The following is a 19,747-nucleotide window of genomic DNA, read 5'->3' on the forward strand; positions in this document are numbered from 1 at the left end:
GGCCCTTCGGCCCTCCAAGCCCACACCAACATGCTGCCCATCACAACCAAAACCCTCTATCCTTCCAGGGACCATATCCCTCTATACCCATCCTATTCATGTATTTGTCACGATGCCCTTTAAAAGTCACTACCGTATTTACCTCCCACCAGCAGTGAACTCCAGGCACCCACCACCCTTTGTGTAAAAGACCTGCCTCATACATCACCTTTAAACCTTGCCCCTCACACCTTAAACCTATGCCCCTTAGCAACTGATTCTTCCACTCTGGGGAAAAAGCTTCTGACTGTCCAGTCTGTCCATGCCCTTCATAATCTTGTAGGCCTCTATCAGGTCGCCCCTCAACCTCCGTCGTTCCAGTGACAACAACTCAAGTTTCTCCAACCTCTCCTCATAACTAACGCCCTCCATACCAGGCAACATCCTGGTAAATCTTTTCTGTACTTAATTTCAGGTATTTTATTGATTTCAAATTCCACCATCTGCCTTGGTGGGATTCAAACCTGGGTCCCCAGAATGTTATCCAGGTCTCTGGGTTAACAGTCCAGCAATAATACCACTAGGCTATTGCCTCCCAGTTCCTCTGTTCTATCTCCCACTGGCTATTCGGAGGCCTATAGTAAACCCCAAATGTTGTGAATGCACCCTTCCTGTTCCCGAGCTCTACCCATATTGCCTCGTTGAATCAGCCATCCGAGGTGTCCCCCCGCAGTACAGCTGTGATGTTCTCCTTAACAAGTAGTGCAACTCCTCCACCCCTTTTACATCCCCCTCTATTCTGCTTGAAACATTTGTATCCTGGAATGTTAAGCTGCCAGTCCTGTCTCTCCCTGAACCAAGAACAGAGCCAGCTGTGGTGCTACCAGTCTGGCTGCTGCTGTTATCCCCTGATAGGTCATCCCCCAACAGTATCCAAATGGTATACTTGTTCGAGAGGGGGACGATCACAGGGGATCCCAAACTAGCTGCCTGACCCTTCTCGCAGTCACCTGTCTGCGCCTTGGTGTCACTGCATTTCTAAAACCACTGTCTATGATGCTTTCTGCCACCCTCATGCTCCAAAGTGCATCCAATTGCCACTCAAACCGATCTATGCAGTCTGTGAGGAGCTGCAATTGGGTGCACTTCCTGCAGATGTAGTCGGACAAGACACTGGAAGCGTCGTGGATTTCCCACATCTACAAGTGCAGCACTTAACCCCAGTGACTGACATTTCTGTCACCAATTAAGCTGTTTAAGAAAATTTATTAAACACTTACCCTTACGTATCGCTGCGAATACCCGAAGTTTGTCTTCCTTCACTCAGCTTCTTAGGATGCTCTCTGGACCTTTCCCTTTCTCTTGCTTCTGGTCCTCACATTGGTGTGTGCGTGTGTGTTTTTGGCTAGAGAAGGAGGTAGGCTGGGAAACACTGAGGAAGTGTTTGGGGTTGAATTGTCACTTGACAACAGCCCCTCTCCAAACCACCTTCTGGAAGCAGGGAAGCAGTGACTGCACTGATGCAAATCTTCCCCACGTCAGCCAATCAGCCTCACCACTCTTCCACTCAGTCTTACTTCAGTCATCTGACTACATGAGGCCCATGTAGTGGCTATGGGAAGTACCTTACTTCATTGTCACCAAAGCTGTCCCTGAGGCCACCAATACCAAGAAGGAAGCAGCCTCCACCACCACTGACCAGAACCAGAACATTGTCCCTGCCAAAATCATTTCATCAGCGTCAATACTGCCATTGCCAGAAGCCTGTCCTAACTCTCGAGAACTAGGGCCCATTCTCAACTTCGAAGGACCAACACACCATCCAAATTGACTCACGAGGATTAAGGGATCATCCACTTTGTTGCCATTGCAGCCACTGCCGAAACACCAAAGGAAAAGAACCAATCCCAATTCCTTGTCCCTGGAACAGTTACTCAAGAGAGGGACCAAATTTTTTCAGTACTCCAGATATGTCTCACCAGCATTTTGTACAGTTGCAAGAAGATTTCCCTACTCTTATACCCTAACCCTTTTGAAATAAGGGCCAACATTCCACTAGCTTGCTGATTACCTGGTGTTAGGCTTCTGTATTTTATGTACCAGTGCCCCTAAATCTTTATAATACTCCTTTATGTTGCAGCTCTCTGTAGTTTTTCTTCATTTCAATAATACTATTTTTTGTTCTCCCTTCCAAAATAGGAGAACTGCACATTTTCCCACATTATATTCCATTTGCAACTTTTCGTCCACTTACTTAACCTATCAATATCTCTCTATAAACTGCGTTTCCCTTTCACAACTTGCCTTTCCACCAATTTGCGTCGTGTTCAAATTTGGCTACAGTATATTCACTTCCAAGTCAATAATATATATTGTAATGAGTTGCTGTTGCAGTACTTTGGAACCCCACTGGTGACAGGTCACAAGCCTGGAAAAGAACCCCTTATTCCCTACCCATGAGGCAATTTTCTATCCATGCCAATATACTAATTCTATCACTCAATCTTTTGTGATGTACTTTGTCAAACGCATATGGCAGTTCAGCTTTAATATTTTTCTTTTAAACAAGATGTGGAATGAGATGTATCAACGTAACATTCTTACTCAATTTTAAGCCTTCCCACTTTAAATCCTTTCCTCTTTTAGAGTTCCATTGCTCAATGAAATCCTAATTCTAGACTGGCTTTAAAGAGATGTTAAATTACACGACTATTCAGCTCATTTCACAATATTTAACAAGTATAAAGCCGACAAAGACATACATTAACATCCTAACGAAACATTAAACGTAGAATAATTTATCCATTTATTCCTGGAGCATTTTGTGGTCCTATGTGTTCAATTAGATTCTTCAAAAACTAAATTTCCAAATTCCTAAAAAGGACTTTATATACATCCACTTCTGGCAAATACACTCCCTGCAATATTCGAAAAAATCTGTACCAGATCATCTTCGACATAGAATATGCTAAAATGCTCTCCCGGTCACCAAAAACTCCTTATTATGCACTAACTCGTATTAAATAAACCTCCAAACTCAGCACAACAGAGTGCTTTAACCTCTGCATGAAATATCTTAACAGAAAAAATATTTTGTAAACTACAAACTTGCTTATGTTCAAAGTCTTTAAAGATTGCAGCCACAGTAGAGATACTCTTTGATTGCAGTTTCACACAACATACTAAATAATACCATTTTACCAAGTTAGACCATACACTGGCTTAATAAACATAAGCAAATCCATTTGTACTACAAAGCCATTTGAAACATTTACAGCTTTAATGGAGACTGCTTCTCAAGTGGTTCCTCCACAGGTCAGTGATGTACACCATACAAATCATTTGATGAACTGGACTGTCTGAGTTCAGCTAACTAAATAAATGCAATTTGATGATTCAGCACTTCTATGGGAGTCAGCTAGGTGTCACCCATCACTAATCACAATGATTAGAACAGATGTGGACACCATGTTGTCATCTGAAGTCTATTTACGGCATACCACCACATTGATTAACCCAGCACAACTTAAATATAGCATGCTAAAATCAAACAGCACTTCTTTTCCCAATTTGACGAAGAAATTTCGTAAGCAACATCCTTTTCAAGAGATAAGGTTTTATTTTAAAAATTAACATAAAGCTTGCATATTTGCAGAATAATCGGTCCTTATGGTTTTCCATTCAGAGTTTCAAGCTCACCATTCATTTTGTCATCTATCAATGGGATCAAATACACTAAACTAAGTGACTACGCTTAAAGTTGTAATTTTTGTTGCACACACCCCATTAATTAGAATTTACCCTTCTTCTGACATTATGCCATATTTTACTGTGGTTCAGACATCAACGTCTGACTGAAATACTTGTCACTGATTATCCATTCTTCATAATTTTTTTTAAAAAGTGGCAAAGGCTGAATTGGAAAAGGAGAAGTTTTGAAAATACACTTTACCTTGTAGCATCATTAAAGTAGTATTTCCCTACTCTGCATTGCCATAAGCAGAGGTTGGTTGGGCAGAAATATGTAACCTAAAGAATAGTTTGTATTTTGTGAATCTCCTAAATTTCTGTTTTGAGCAACTGTATTGAAACTATTTGGTGGACATAATAGTGCAAATTGCTCGCACCTCCCGCATGCATCAAAAATCATTAGGCAATTGATGAATTGTAAAATTCAAAGCAAATATCTAGCAATATGACAAAAGCAGAGAAGTATTCTTCAAATTTCTTAGATCAAGTGCTCATCTTAGATATGTTTGGAAAATCTATCCGATTATATATTTGATTAGTTTCGCACAAAAGACTTTGACTGCATTCAAAGGATAAAGAAACTCTCAAAAAACTGTTCAAATATAGGGAGCAGATTGCAGTAATACAATCACCAAACTCTATTGTAATTTTCATGTTTTCTTTGCTGAAAAGCACAATTCCCATGGATTTACCAAATATTGTGAAACGATCAAGTACTGAGATTGGGTGAGCAGTATGGAGCTAACTGACTGCAACAACTTGTACTTAAGACATCTTTCATGACATCAGGTTCTCCCAAAGCATTAGTTAAAACAGTCATTGCCATTATGTAGATAAAAGGCAGAGAATTTCTATATAGCAAGGTCCCACTTACAACAATGAGCCAGAGTAATCAAAGGAAACAGTGTATAAAAAAAAACAGACAACTTGCTCAGAAAAACCAGAACTTATTTCACCTGGAAAAATGTTGTCATATTTCAGAACGACAGTCATGACATAAATAAGAATAACTGTAACAACGAAATAGTATGAAGTCAAAATTGAAAATTTGTAGAGAAATAAAGATGGAATATTAATCACTGCAATTAATAGGGATTTGAATGAATAATAGCAAAAGAAACTCCCGTGATAAAATAGGTTTTGAGTAGCATTTTAAGGGAGAAAATGAAATGGAATGAAAATGAAAGAAGCGGAGAAACAAAGAATTGGTAAAGGAACTTGGCAGCTTAAGCACAGATGCTGATGGCATGATGAAAGCAATATGAATATACAGAATAGGAGCAGAAGGAGCTCATTCAGCTCCTCAAACCTACTTGGCAATTCAATAAGATCATCGCTGATCTGCTTGCATTTCAAATTCCACATTCCCATCAACCACCAGAACCCTCAACAGCCCTGCCTAACTTGAATCTGTCCACCGGTTTTAAAATTATTCAAACTTAATGAGGCACCACATGAATGCTTACTATACAAGGTAAGATCACATTGGGTTGGGGTAATTTATTAGTTTGGAAAGAGAATTCACAAGGTTTGATCCAGGTTTCAACTGTTTACAATCTATATTAAATGACTTGGATAGAAGGTACACTCGCCAAATTTACAAATGACACTAAAACAGGCTGGACAGTGAGTTGCAATAAAGAAACAAGAAATTTACTAGTTGATGTGGATAGTTTAGGTGATCAGGCCAAAATTTAGCTGTTGAAATTTAACAAGGATAAATGAGCCTATCCATTTTGGTCGGAAAAATAAAAAGGCAACTTACTAACTAAATAGAGAGCAACTTCAGTGTGCTTTGGTGCAGAGGGATCAGGGTGCCCTTGTGTATGAAGTGCATAAAACTTGTATGGAGGTAAAGCAGGTCAAAAGGTAGGCAAATGGAATGTTGGCATTCTGAAAGGAATAGAGTATAAAAGAAGTGTTGCTACAATTGTACAAGGTATTAGTGAGACTGCACATGGAGTATGGTGTACAGTTTTGGTCCCCTTATTTGAAGAGGGATGTAGTTGCATTAACGGCAGTTCAGAGGAGATTCACTAGATTGTTTCCTGAGGTGAGGGGTTCGTCTTATAAAGAGATTGAACAGTTTAGGCCTACATTCTCCAGAGCTTAGAAGATTGGGAGGAGATTAAATTAAGTTATATAAAGATGCATAAAGAGGTTATTTCCTCTTGTGGGGCAATCTATAATAAGGTCATTGGTGTGGGATAAAGAGGAGCCAGATTTCAAACAGAAATGAGGAGAAATCGTTTCCCTCAAAGGTCATGAATCTGTGGAATTCACTACCCTAAAGAACGGTAGATGCCAAGCGCATTGAGTAAATTAAAGTTGGAAACAGATAAAATTTTAATTAAGGGTTGAAATGTTACAGGGGGCAGGCAGTGAAGGGGAAGCCGAGATGAGATCAGCCATGATCGTACTAAATGATGGAGCAGGCACAAGGTGCTGAAGCAGTTTCTCCCCATTTTAAATTTTAATAATGTATAGATTTCTCTGGTCCTCAGTTAAAAGGAAAGTGATTGAAGAATGTTAGTCTTCCTACATTAAAGGAGACGGTGGGTGGATTACAAATATTTTCAAAAAATCTTCAAACTTTGTAAGCAATTCAGGACAACAAATGTTGAAAGGTTTCAAAACCATTAACAATACATAACAGTCATTCCTGTACATAAAGGCTGGCAGTACTTTTCTTCATGAAACAATCATTTCACAAAGTTAGATAGCTGTTAATGAAAAAAATGAAGTTATAATGAATGTGTATTTAAACAAACATTGCTATTGCTTATTGCTATTTTAACTTTGGAAGCTCATGGTAATGTCAACATACCACAGCAATAAAATTTAGGCTGATATCTTAACATTCCCTTAGGAATGGGATTCTACACTTCAATTAATCACTCTGGCCCAGAAACAGAATAAGTGGCATTGTAACAGGAGTAATACAATTAAAGGATTCCACGCTGTTAAGCATAACCCTTAAGTTCTTACTGCAAACTTATTTCATGTTCCTTATCCAAAGGCAGCAATTTCTTGAAACTCACTATGCAGTTGAGTGTAACATGCTATTTTCACAGGCCTACAGCAGTAATTTTTCAGAAATTTCTGGCATTTCACCTACTCACCAGTATTTGCTGTACCACTTACAAACAGGAAACCAACTAAATTCCTTGTTACTTTTCCAGAAAATGATCTGTCAATGATTTTAATTGTTAGCACCCTTCATGTGTTAGTTAAATATAGATCACATCCTGTATTGCTAAATATGCTGATTGGGTCTGTGTGATGGCCCATTTCTCTTCTGCAAGTATTATTTAAGCAGCAAGATATACAGGAACACAAGAGCAGCACAAGGTTATTCAGCCCTTCCAGCTTCTTCCTCTATTCAATCAGATCACTGCTGATTTGGATGTGAATACTTTTCTGCATATTTCTCTTCTCCATATGCCTTGATACCCTTGCCTAATAAAAATGTGAATCTGTTTTGATTTTTAAAAAAGTTATATCTTTTTGAAAACGCAACCAGGAAACAGTATCTTCAATATTCCATTGGGGCGCGCACAACAGATAAAACATGGCAAAGATTTAAAATGCAATGATCCCAACTGCAACTAGTTGCAAAGATGAAGGAAATATTTCTTGTCTAGTTTCTACTGGCAAACCAGCTAAATAGGCTAAATAATTGAAAATGATAGCAGCAGATCATCTGAGTAATAGGAAACCAAAATAGATCTCCAACAAGATAGCTAAAGAAAGAAGGACCAGTAGAAGTATGAATGGAGAAGTTGAAATATTTTAAAGACTTTCAAGGAGAACGGGGAAATTCTGCCAAAATCAGATTGTTTTGATTTATACAGAAAGTCAGTGTTGTGCTAAACCCACAATCACATACAAGAATAGATATAGCATGGCTAGAAATATATTCCAATTCACTTTTCTTTGTACAAATGAGTCTGATTCCGCTATAAAGAACAGATAGCAGCTGTGTTACTTATTAAGTACAAGAACGTCGAAGAAAATCAGTAAAGTTACTGCATCATCATATCCCATTTGGAAAAACCATTCTTACTGAATCCTTAATATCTTCCAAACAAATATTACAACTTAAAGTAATAATGCATAAACCATCTCAACAGATATACAGTAACAAAAATGATTTTAAGTTTTGCATGTAATAATGGAGAATTTACTTGCATAACATACCACTCTTTTAATCTGTGGTTACTTCCACGAGTCTCCATTTAAGATATTAATGTTAATTAAAACCAGCAAACATAAGTGAATACATATTAATCAAATGAAATGATGGGCCATATTTTCTCAGACATTATTGTGAGATCATAGAGAGTTTACGGTTGAGTGTCAGATCATAATGTAACAAATGAATTCCATTGTAGGTGGAAACTCTCTTCAAGAACGATTCGGTAAACAATTACATTACAACTTCTGTGTTGCATTGCATTCTTACGGCTGTGTGGATCAGAGATTTATTATCCAGTTTTCTTATGATACTAACTAACCAAAAATACTCAGGACATGTTCCATAAAATGGTGATTCAATGAAAATGATGAACAATAGCCTTGAGGAGCAGCAATCAATTTTGATAAATTTGTCACTTCCAGTATACCACAGCTGGAACAAAGATTAATACTTTATTTTCAAAAAACACATCCTTAACAACTAACTACTGCATCAGCCTTTTAACCACATCTGTCTTGAAGCCTCTGAGAAAAATTTTGGTTGTAATGTTCATTTCTGTTTCAAATAAATTACTGTCAATAATTTTAAACCATGAAAATCAATTCATGAAATTTTTTGTGGAGGTTAGCTCCAAATTTGTAAAGAATACAGGCACAAAGGATCATAAGGCCCAAAGCAAATTTGTTTCATATAACTTACATTATTCATGTATTCAGTGAGAAGATCTTGAAGGGCCTGTCGTACAGCATTACACTCAGCCACAATTCTCTCGCGCCGGTCATCACGTGTGCATGAAGAGTCAGCCATCAGTGCAGCCCCACTGATAATACTCTCCAGCCTCTCCTCGAGAGATGGCCTATATCGTTGTTCGCTGAAGTGCATAGGATCTAAAATTATCTTATTCTGAAAAATAAAATATGTAGAAAAGGGAAACCAGTTATTACACATGGGAAATTATTACTGACCTTACTTCAACTTGTAATTCAAGGTGACCGTTTTCCTCCAGCCTGTTGTTATTTACATTTCATCTTAATAACCATATAGTGAAGAGATAAGACTGCCACAGAACTCACACAAAAAAATTATTTTGAAACAGAACAAGGAAAAAAAGATTCAAGAACATAAAAACTGCCTCAGGTGGCTTTCTAAGATACTGAGGGACGAATCTCCATCACCAACTGTCACTTTCTCAAGTTTTTAAACTTTTAGGACCATACGAAGCCAGAGTAGACTATTGAGAGTTTAGTCAGACATTCAATAAGATCATGACTGAGCTGTATGCAGTCTCAACTTATTTTCCTGTCCCTTCCCAACAACTTTTGGTTTCTTCATCGAGCAAACATCGAACTCAGACTTGAATACATTAAAAGAACATTTTTTTTAAAAAATTCATTTGTCAGATGTGGGCATCGCTGGCTGGCCAACATTTATTGCTTGCCCCTAGTTACCCAGGAGAAAATAGTGATGAGCTGCCTTCTTGAACCGCTGCAGTCCACTTGCTGTGGGTTGCCCACAATGCATAAGGGAGGGAATTCCAGGACTTGGACCCGGCGACAGTGAAGGCATGGCAATATTTTGCCAAATCAGGGTGGTGTGTGGCTTGGAGGGGAATTTGAAGGTGGAGGTGTTCCCATGTATCTGCTGCCCTTGTCCTTCTAGATGCAAGTGGTTGTGGGTTTGGAAGGTGCCGTCTGATGATCTTTGGTTGCATTGCTGCAGTGCACCTTGTGGGTCATACACACTGTTGCTACTGAGCTTTGGTGGTGAAGCAGTGGATGTTTGTGGACATGGTGCCAATCAGGTGGGACTGCTTTGTCCTGGATTGTGTCAAGCTTCGAGTGTTGTTTGCGCTGTAGACACCTGGGCAAGTTAGGAGTGTTCCATCACGCTCCTGACTTGTGATGTAGATGGTGGACACGCTTTGGGTAATCAGGAGGTGAGTTAATTGCCACAGTATTCCTAGCCTCTGACCTGCTTGTGACCATTCTGTTAATGTGGTAAGTCCAATTGAACTTCTGGTCAATGGTAGCCCCCAGGATGCTGACAGTGGGGAATTCAGTGATGGTAACGCCATTGAATATCAAAGGACCATAGTTAGATTGTCTCTAACTGGGGATGGTCATAGACTGGCATTTATGTGGTGCAAATCCTACTTGCCACTTGTCAGCACAAGCCTAGATAACATCCAGATTTTGCTTCATTTGAACATGGGCTGCTTCAGTACCTGAGGAGTCGCAAATTGTGCTGAACATTTGCTAATGATTGCACAATATCCCCATTTCAAAGCTGATGATGGAGGGAATGTCATTGATGAAGCAGCTGAAGATGGTTGCGTCTAGGACAATATCCTGAGGAACTCCTGCAGAGATGTCCGGGAGCAGAGATGACTGACCTCCAAAAACCACGACCATCTTCCTATGTGCCAGATAAAAACTGAAAGAACTCAGAACTTCTGAGGAAGGGTCACCGGACCGGAAATGTTAACTGTTTTTTTTTCTTTGCCGATGCTGCCAGACCTGCTGAGCTTTTCCAGCAACTTCTGTTTTTGTTCCTCGGGTATGATTGCAACCACCAGAGAGTTTGCCCCCTGATACCCATTGATTCAAATTTTGCTAGGGCTCCTTGATGCCACACTAGTTTGAATGCAGCCTTGATGTCATTCTTACTTCACCTCTGGAATTCAGATCTCATGTCCATGTTTGAACTGAGGCTGTAACAAGGTCAGGAGCTGAGTGACCCTGGCAGAACCCAAACTGGGCGTCACTGAGCAGGTTACTGCTGAGCAGGTGCTGCTTGATCGAACATCATTTTATTGATGATCGAGCGTAGACTGATGGGGCAGTAATTGGCCCAGTTGAATTTGTCATGCTTTTTATGTACAAGACATAAATCACTGCTTTACAGGGACAAAAAAATCCACAGAATAACAAAAAAAAAATTCTTGTCTCCCACTTAAAAAGAAAACATCATAGTTTAAAACTGTATGCAAGGATCTTACATGTCTTAAAAGCAAGGCCTGAAGTCCTCCTGGCACACAGTGCAATGGGCAAGAGAGTGCATATGCTGGGAGTTGAGCTAAATGCAAGAGTTAGGGGAAGTAAGACCTGCCATTTTCTCAAGGGTTTGTGGTTGGGGTGCTGCTGGTAAAATCAAAGACCAGGCATTGTTGAGGAGGGCTAGCAGCAATAAGATAATTTTTTTTCACCCCTCAGCCCGATAGTCGTTAAAGGAACAAATATGGCAGTCAGTAGGGTGGTGTGCACCTCCTGTCAGATGTGGCGGATTAGGGAGCAGTCGATTGTCCCTAGCGACTATGTCTGCAAGAAGTGTGTCTGGCTGCAACTCCTCTCAGATCACATGGATCAGCTGGAAGCACTGAGGAGCATGCAGGAAGCAGAGTGCGATAGATAGTAACTTCAGGGAGGTGGTCACATAGGTGACCGTCAGGAGAGGTAAACAGATAACCACAGGAGATTCCTGCACTATCCCCCATCAAACAAGTATTCCATTTTAGCTACTGTTGTGGGGATAGCCTCTCAGCGGAAAATAACAGCAGTAGCCAGGTCTTTAGTACTATGACTGGCTCTGCTGTAAAACAGGGTATGGCAAAGTCCAAGTCAGCAATTGTGACAGGACACTCTCATCAGGGGCACAGACAGGCATTTCTGCAGCTGTAACTGAGACTCCAGGATGGTATGTTGCCTCTCTGGTGCCAGGGTCAAGGACATCTCTGAGTAGTTGCAGCAAATTCTGAAATGAGAGCGGGAGCAGCCGGAGGTCGTTGTACACATTGTACCAACGACATAGGCAGAAAAAGGGATGAGATTCTGCAGAGTGAATATAGGAACTTAGGCAGAAGGTTAAAAAGCAGGACCTCAAGCGTAGTAATCTCTGGATTACTCCTGGTGCCATGTGCTAATTAGAGTAGGAATAGGTCAGGGCAGATGGTGTGGCTGAGGAGCTGGTGCAGGAAATACTGATTCAGATTTTTCGATCACTGGGATCTCTTCTAGGTTACAAGCGACCTGTTCAAAAGGAACGGGTTGCACCTAAACTGGAGGAGGGTGGTTAAAATTGTTTCAGAGATAGTAGGAACTGCAGATGCTGGAGAATCTGAGATAACAAGGTGTAGAGCTGGATGAACACAGCAGGCCAAGCAGCATCAGAGGAGCAGGAAGGCTGACGTTTCGGGCCTAGACCCTTCTTCAGAAATTTTCTGGCAGGGAGACTTGCTAAAACTAGTCGGGAGGGTTTAAACTAGTCTGGCAGGGGTGGGTGGGACCCTAAGCAGCAGTGCGGCAACATGTTGAGGCTGGTACAGAAGTTAAACAGAGCAAGCTAAATAGACAAGGCAGGCAAGAGCACAGCAAAGAATGATGGAAGACTTGAATTAAACTGCATTCATTTCAATGCAAGAGAGCGGACAGGTAAGGCAGACGAACGCAGAGCATGGACAGGAACTTGGGACTGGGATATCATAACTATTACAGAAACATGCCTGAGGGAGGGAAAGGACTGGCAACTCAATGTTCCAGGGTACAGAAGCAATAGGAAGGATAGAAGAGGTGAGACTGGAGGAGGAGTGGCATTTTTGTTCAGGGAAAACATCACAACAGTGCTTAGGATATTTTTGGGGGATTGTCCAGTGAAGTTAAATGGGTGAAACTGAGAATTAATAAAGGGGGTGATCACTTTGATGAAATTTTACTATCGCACTCCCCCTCCTCCATGAGAAGCAAATATGTACAGAGATTGCAGATAGCTGTACGAATAATAGAGCTGTAATAGTAGGGAACTTTCCAAATATACACTGGGACTCCCATAATATTAAGGGCTAGGATGGGGAGGAATGTAAGTGTGTTCAAGAAAACTTCCTCAAATCAATATGCAAATGGCCTCAGTAGAGAAGGGGCAAAATTCAACCTCCTCTTGGGAAATAAGGCAGGGCAAGTGACTGAGGTGTTAATGAGGGAGTACTTTGGGACCTATGAACATCATTCTCTTAGTTTTAAAACAGGTATGGAACAAAAAAATACACCTGGTCCACAAGTTAAAGTTCTAAATTGAGGCAAGGCCAATTTTGACTGGAACTTTCAAAAGCTGATTGGGAAAGGCTGTTCGCAGGTAAAGGGATGCCTGGCACGTGGGATGCTTTGAAAAGCGATACAGCAAGAATTCAGGAATGACATGTTCCTGTTAGTTTGAAAGGTGAGGTTGGCAGAAGTAGACAACACTGGATGACAAGAGATATTAAGACCCAAGAGAGAGAAGGAATATGTCAGATATAGACAACTTAGATCAAGTGAATCCCTGAAGGGGTATACAGGGTGGAGGAGTACACATAAGAAGGAAATCAGAAGGGCAAAAAGGGAACATGAGATAACTTTAAGCAGAGAAGGTTAAGGAGAATCCAAAAGAGATTCTACAAGTATATGAAGGGCAAAAGGGTAACGGAGGACAGAATAGGGCCCGTAAAGATCAACGGGGCCATCCGTGTCTGAAACCACAGGAGATGGGCGAGATCCAAAATTAATATTTCCTGGGGAGAAAGACATGGAGGTTAGCGAACTCTGCGAACTCTAGAAAATAAATACAGTAATGTCTTGAAATGAGTCCACAATACAGAAGAGGTGGTGCTTGAGGTCTTAAAACACAAAGGCAGATAAATCCATAGGACCTGATCAAGTATATCCCAGGACACTGGGGGAAGCTAGGGAAAAATTGCAGGCTCTCTAGCAGAGATATTGTATCATTCACAGTCAGGGTGAGGTGCTCAAAGACTGGAAGGTGGCCAATGTTGTGCCATTATTTAAGAAAGGCTGCAAGGAAAAGCCAGGGATCTGCAGACCAGTGAGCCTGACATCAGTGGTAGGTAAGCTGTTGAAGGGGATCTACATACATTTGGAAAGGCCAGGAATGATTCAGGATAGCCACAATGGCTTTAAGCATGAGAAATCATGTCTCACAAACTTGACTGAATTTTTTTGATGAGGTGAACAAAATGATATATGAAGGTACAGCAGTATGGGAAGGTGATGGTTTAGTGGTATTATCATTCGACTGTTAATCCAGAGACCCAAATAACATCTTGGGGATCTGGGTTCGAATGCTGCCATGGCAGATGGTGGAATTTGAATTCAATAAATATCTGCAATTAAAAATCTAACGATGATCGTGAATCCATAGTTGATTGTTGGCAAAACCCATCTAGGATCGATGCTGGGTCCACTGCTGGTCAACATTTAGACAAATGATTTGGATGAGAATATAGGAGGCATGGCTAGTAAATTTTCAGTTGACACCAAAATTGGTAGTACAGTGGACAGCAAAAAAAATGGTTATCTAAGGCTTGGATCTTTATCAATTGAGCCAGTGGGCTGAGGAATAGCAGATGGAATTGAATGCGAGGTATTGCAGTTTGGTAAGACAAACCAAAGCAGGACTTACACAGATAATGGTAGGACCCTGGGAGGTATTGGTCCAATAGAGATCCCCGAGGGTGCAGGTACGTAGCTCCTTCAAAGTGGCGTCAGAGGTGGACAGGATGGTGAAGGCAGTGTTTGGCATGCCTTAGTCAGTCACAGCATTGAGTATTAGAGTTGGGACTTCATGTCATGGCTGTACTAGGCATCATTCAGGCCACATCTGGAGTATTGTTTACAATTCTAGTCACCCTGCTATGGGAAGAATGTAATTAAGCTGGAAAAGGACGCAGAAAAAATAAAGTGATTTACAAAGATGTTCCTGGGACAGAACAGTTTTTGTTATAAGGAGAGGCTGGATAGGCTGGGACTTTTTTCCCAGAAGTGTAGAAGATAAAATCATGAGGGTGATAGATAAGGTGAATAGCCAAGGTATTTTCCCCAGAGTAGGAGAGTCCAAAATTAGAGTGCATAGGTTTAAGGTGAAGGGTAATGATTTAAAATAGTCCTGAGGGGCAATTTTTTTCTACACAGAGGGTGGTGTATATATGGAATGAGCTGCCAGAGGAAATGGTAGAGGTCAGAAGAACAATTACAACAGTTAAAAAAGATATCTGGACAGCTGGATGGATAGGAAGGGTTTAGAGGGATATGGAGTAAACACAGGCAAATGGGACTAGTTCAGTTTAGGAAACCTGGTTGGCTTGGATGAGTTGGGCTGAAAGGTCTATTTCCATGCTGTATGACTCTGTAACTCTTTGTTTTAGTCTCCCACACAAAAGGAATCAACCTCCCAATATCAATCCTACAGAATCTCCACGGGATCTTGTATGTTTCAATAAGATTGCCTCTCATTCAAAATTGTTTAGAACTGTGGACCCAACCTGCCCTACGTTTCTTCATAAGATAAATCTTCCATCTTAAGAGTGGGTTGAGTGATGTTCAGACTTCAATTTGGAAAACAAATTATTATCATTTTTAACACAATGCTGATTGCTCCAACAGATAAACGGCAACAATTAATACAAACCTAACAAGTGGCAGTGAACCAAGAAATGATGGAACTACTCAAAAGTTTGAACGGGAACTTTTAGGTGGTGATGTTTCTATTTATCTGCTCTCCTTTTCCTAAATGTAGTGATCATGGTTTTGAATGTGCAGTCTGAGTCATCTTGGTGAATTTCTGTAGTGCATCGTGTAGATAGTGCAAACTACTACTACTACTGCTGCTGCTGCTACTACTACTAGTAGTACTGAGCGTCTACTACTAGAGAGAATGAATGAAAGAAAAGGAGACAGGATGTGGCTGAAACAGGCTAAAGAACTGATGCAGAGACAGATTAAAAAAAAACATGGCACACTGCTTAAAACAGCCAAGAAGCATTAAAATAAGTAATGTTGGTGAGCTAAGCAAAGACAGAGCACTCAACATGAGATAGAAAGAAAACTGAGAAAAAAATGTGTCCACGTGGATCTAGAACAAGTAGAAACAGATTTCCAATGGTTAACATGTCTTCATTTTCATGAAGATATTTCTGCCGATAATGTAGCTAAGCTTAGACAACAGTTGTAAGTGAATGTCAATAATTTTCGGATTAAAACTTACTGAAGCAGCTAAAATGGCTACAGGGAGTCATCTTGAAATACACACAATTTTTGACTGTTACTACTTTATATTACAGGTCTAGAAGCTATACACCAATAAAAAAAAGATTAATCATTGTAACCATAGCAAATTGATTGGATACCCGCCAGGACACCAAAAGATTCACTGAAATTTTAAGTTCAACTGAAAGTATATTTGAAATATTAACAGAAATCGTTAGTTTAATAATGAAGCACCAGCTTCTCTCAGGTTTATATTGTATGATTTATATTGTATGATTTGTAAGATGTTTTATGTTAAAAGATAAACCTAAGTTAAGAATCAAAAGTTAGAGTGCAAACAAGATAGTTGCAAGTGATATATTGAGATAAAGACTAATACAAAGCATAGAAACAAATCTATACAAATTACATGAAGATGAGCTCAAAATCAGATTAAGTAAAGAGATTGATAATTGAACAAAAAACTATTCAATGCTAATTATGCACAAATGTAAAGTCCAATTAAACTAAAGAACAGATCAGAGGATGAAAAGGCTGCATTACCACATGAGGGAAGGTTTTGAACTTTTATTAGAGGACAAATATCCAGAGATCCTGCTAGCTAACATTATCTGGAAGAAAGGCACTTTAGTGAAACTTATTTTTTTTTGGATAAGATAATTAGACTTCTATTTCCTTTGAGTTAAGCTGTTAAAATTAATCTGTCAGAAAAAGAGAATTATCCACTCAAGTTTTGTGTATTAAACTAAGAGGGTTTAATGTCTAAGAACTATTCATTCATAGAGTTAAGAAATTCACCAAGATGTGGACCTGAAAAATGGGAAGTAACATATGCACAACACAAATGCTAGGCCATGATCATTTCCAATAAGAGAAAGTCTAACTCTTGCCTTTGGCATCCCATGGCATTACCATCACTGAATACTCCACTATCAACATCCTGGAGGGGTTACTATTGACCAGAAATTGAACTGGATGTCCCATATAGTGACTACAAAAGTACACCAGAAACTATGAATATTACCGCAAATATCTCACCTCCTGACTCCCCAAAACTTGTCCATCATTTTTGAGGCATAAGCCAGGAGTGTGATGAATATTTACCACTTATCTGGATGAGCGCAGCTCCAACAACACTCAAGAAGCTTGACAAAATCTAGGGCAAAGCAGGGGTGTTGGCATGGTGGCACAATGCTTAGCACTGCTGCCTCACAGTACTAGGGACATGGGTTCAATTCCAGCCTCGGGTGACTGACTTTGTGGAGTTTGCATGTTCTCCCAGTGTCTGTGCGGAGGCTGTACATTGCTATATAACTAAAGATAACTGAAGAGTTTTGTAACTTGAATTTCAAGTAGGATTGTGGTATACCCTTTAATCAATCAAGATTACGCTAATTTTCTGAGCAGCGGGTTTCATACTTTTGGAAACGTATAGGAAACTGATGCTCCTGGAGGTTGAAAACTTGTTTAATAACTGCTGTTGAATTTATCCATTTGCAGTTTTCACAGACGAGAGGGGAAATGCACTCAGAGAAGACAGACAAAAAACAAAACAGTGTGATACAAGAGATAACACGGTATGGAGCTGGAGGAATACAGCAGGCCTGGCAGCATCAGAGGAGCAGGGATGCTGACGTTTCGGGTCGGGACCTGTTACAAGTTAGACGTGAAAAATACTGACAAATTGGGTGTTTTGGTTTCTTTCCACAGTCCAAACATGTGCAGGTAGGTGGATTAGCCATGGTAAATTCGGGATTATGGGCTGTGAATTACTCTTCAGAGGGTCAGTGGAAACTCAAATGGAATAAATAGCCTCTCTCTGCACTGTAAGAATTCTAATGATTCAAAGCAGCCCACTTGATTGGTACCACATCCACAAACTCCCTCTACCACCAGCACTTATCAGCAGCAGCGTGTACAATCTACTGAGATAGCACCTTCCAAACTCACAACCACTCCATCTAAAATAGCAAATACATGGGAACAACACTACCTGCAAGTTCCCCTCCTCACTCTCCATTATGACTTGGAAATATTTCACCATTCCTCCACTGTAACTGGGTCAAAATGCTGAAATCACTCCTGAAGGGCATTGTGGGTCTACCTACAACACAGACTGCACCAGTTCAAGAATGCAGTTTACCACCACCTTCTCAAGGTGAAAGAGGGATAGGCCCAGCCAGTGACACCCATATCCCAAGAACGAATAAAAGAAAAATTAACTCCAGCAGTAGATAAAAAGCAACTGGTTGACGTACTGTGCTTAGATTTCCAGAAGACCTTTGATAAGAACATAAGAACATAAGAACTAGGAGCAGGAGTAGGCAGTCTGGCCCTTCGAGCCTGCTCCGCCATTCAATAAGATCATGGCTGATCCTTTCGTGGACTCAGATCCACTTACCCCCATTCTCACCGGATCCCTTAATTCCTTTATTGTTCAAAAAAGTATCTACCTTTTTTTTTTAAAAACATTTACTGAAGTAGCGTCAAGTAATAATAATAATAAGTAATGATAAGGTGCTACATCAAACACTATTCCAGAAAATGGCTCATGCTGAAGGGTAACATGTTTGCACAGATACAAAGTAAGCTGAATAATCTGATTGAAAGGCTGAAAGGTACCTTTGTTAAATTTGCACAAAACTAGGTTGTATAAAAGGATAAAACACCAAACAACTGTGGATGCTGTAAATCAAACGAAAATAGAAATTGCTGGAAAAGCTCAGCATGTCCAGCAGCATCTGTGTAGAGGAATCAGAGTTAATGTTTCAGGTCGACTGATCCTTCCTGAAGGGTTACCGGACCTGAAATGTTCACTGATTTCTCTTCACAGATGCTGCCACACCTGCTGAGCCTTTCCAGCAACTTGTTTTTGTTTCTGTTTTACAGTATCTGCAGTCCTTTGGGCTTTATACTCATACCACCATTGGACTCTAGTCTACAAAATTTGACTTCCTCAAATCAATACTTTTCACCAATAACTTGCATCAAACTGTTTGTTTTTGTCTATCTTTCTCATGAAAAAATGTGTGTGCATGTGCATTTAGATTTTAAAGGGGTAAAGATTGAGTTGCATGATTAGTAATCAATATTTTTGGCATGTTAATAATAAGACTGATTGCAATAAATAAAGTTATTTTCCCGCTAATGACAAATCTTGTGTCAATTACTTTTAACCTGAATGGCAATCCATCAGGCAAATTAATCAGCCTAATGGTTCAATTAGTTGTACATTTATGATTACTTGCTTTTTAAAAGAAAAATCAATGATGAGAGATCACTAGTTAGGTCATTATTCTTGCCCAATCCTAACTACCCATGAAGATAGTGGTGATCTGCCTCATTCAAGGTGATTCAAGATGGTGACGCTGGTTTGGTAGGTAGTGTTTGGGGTTGTCAGAGCCCATCTGCTCCAGGCTGGCAGCATCCTTTTATGTAATTTTCATCATCACTTTCTTTTCACGGCCTGCTATGGCAACTGTTCTGCCCAGGACCGTAAGAAACTGCAGAAGGTCATGTGCATGGAAACCATCACAGAAGCCAACCTCCCATCCACAGACTCCATTTACACTTCTCACTGCTGCGGAAAGGCTGCCAACATCAAAAACGTCTCCCACCCCAGGAATGCTCTCTTCCAACCTCGAGTCAGGCAGAAGATACAGAAGCTTGAAAACATGCACCAACAGGTTCAACAACAGCTTCTTCCCTGCTGTTACTGGACTGCTGAATGGACTAACTGCAAATAACGTTGATCTTGTTAACGTTGATCTTGTTAACGTTGATCTTGTTA

General features: G+C 40.2%; 1 protein-coding gene across 3 annotated transcripts in view; it reads right to left on the minus strand.

Moving 5' to 3' along the window:
• The window catches only part of LOC109923508 (catenin alpha-2-like), a 437,044-nt gene that overhangs the window by 248,475 nt on the left and 168,822 nt on the right, over positions 1-19,747 (minus strand). For 2 of the 3 annotated variants that reach the window (XM_048602775.1, XM_048602784.1), the window contains exon 7: positions 8,627-8,830. In XM_048602775.1, coding sequence (XP_048458732.1) covers positions 8,627-8,830 — 204 coding nt within the window. Of the gene's footprint in view, positions 1-7,656; positions 8,831-19,747 lie in introns of those variants that run through there. The other variant, XM_020523539.2, reaches the window with a different exon arrangement.

Source organism: Rhincodon typus, chromosome 1 (genome assembly GCF_021869965.1).
Source record: "Rhincodon typus isolate 14 chromosome 1, sRhiTyp1.1, whole genome shotgun sequence".
NCBI classification, from domain to species: domain Eukaryota; kingdom Metazoa; phylum Chordata; class Chondrichthyes; order Orectolobiformes; family Rhincodontidae; genus Rhincodon; species Rhincodon typus.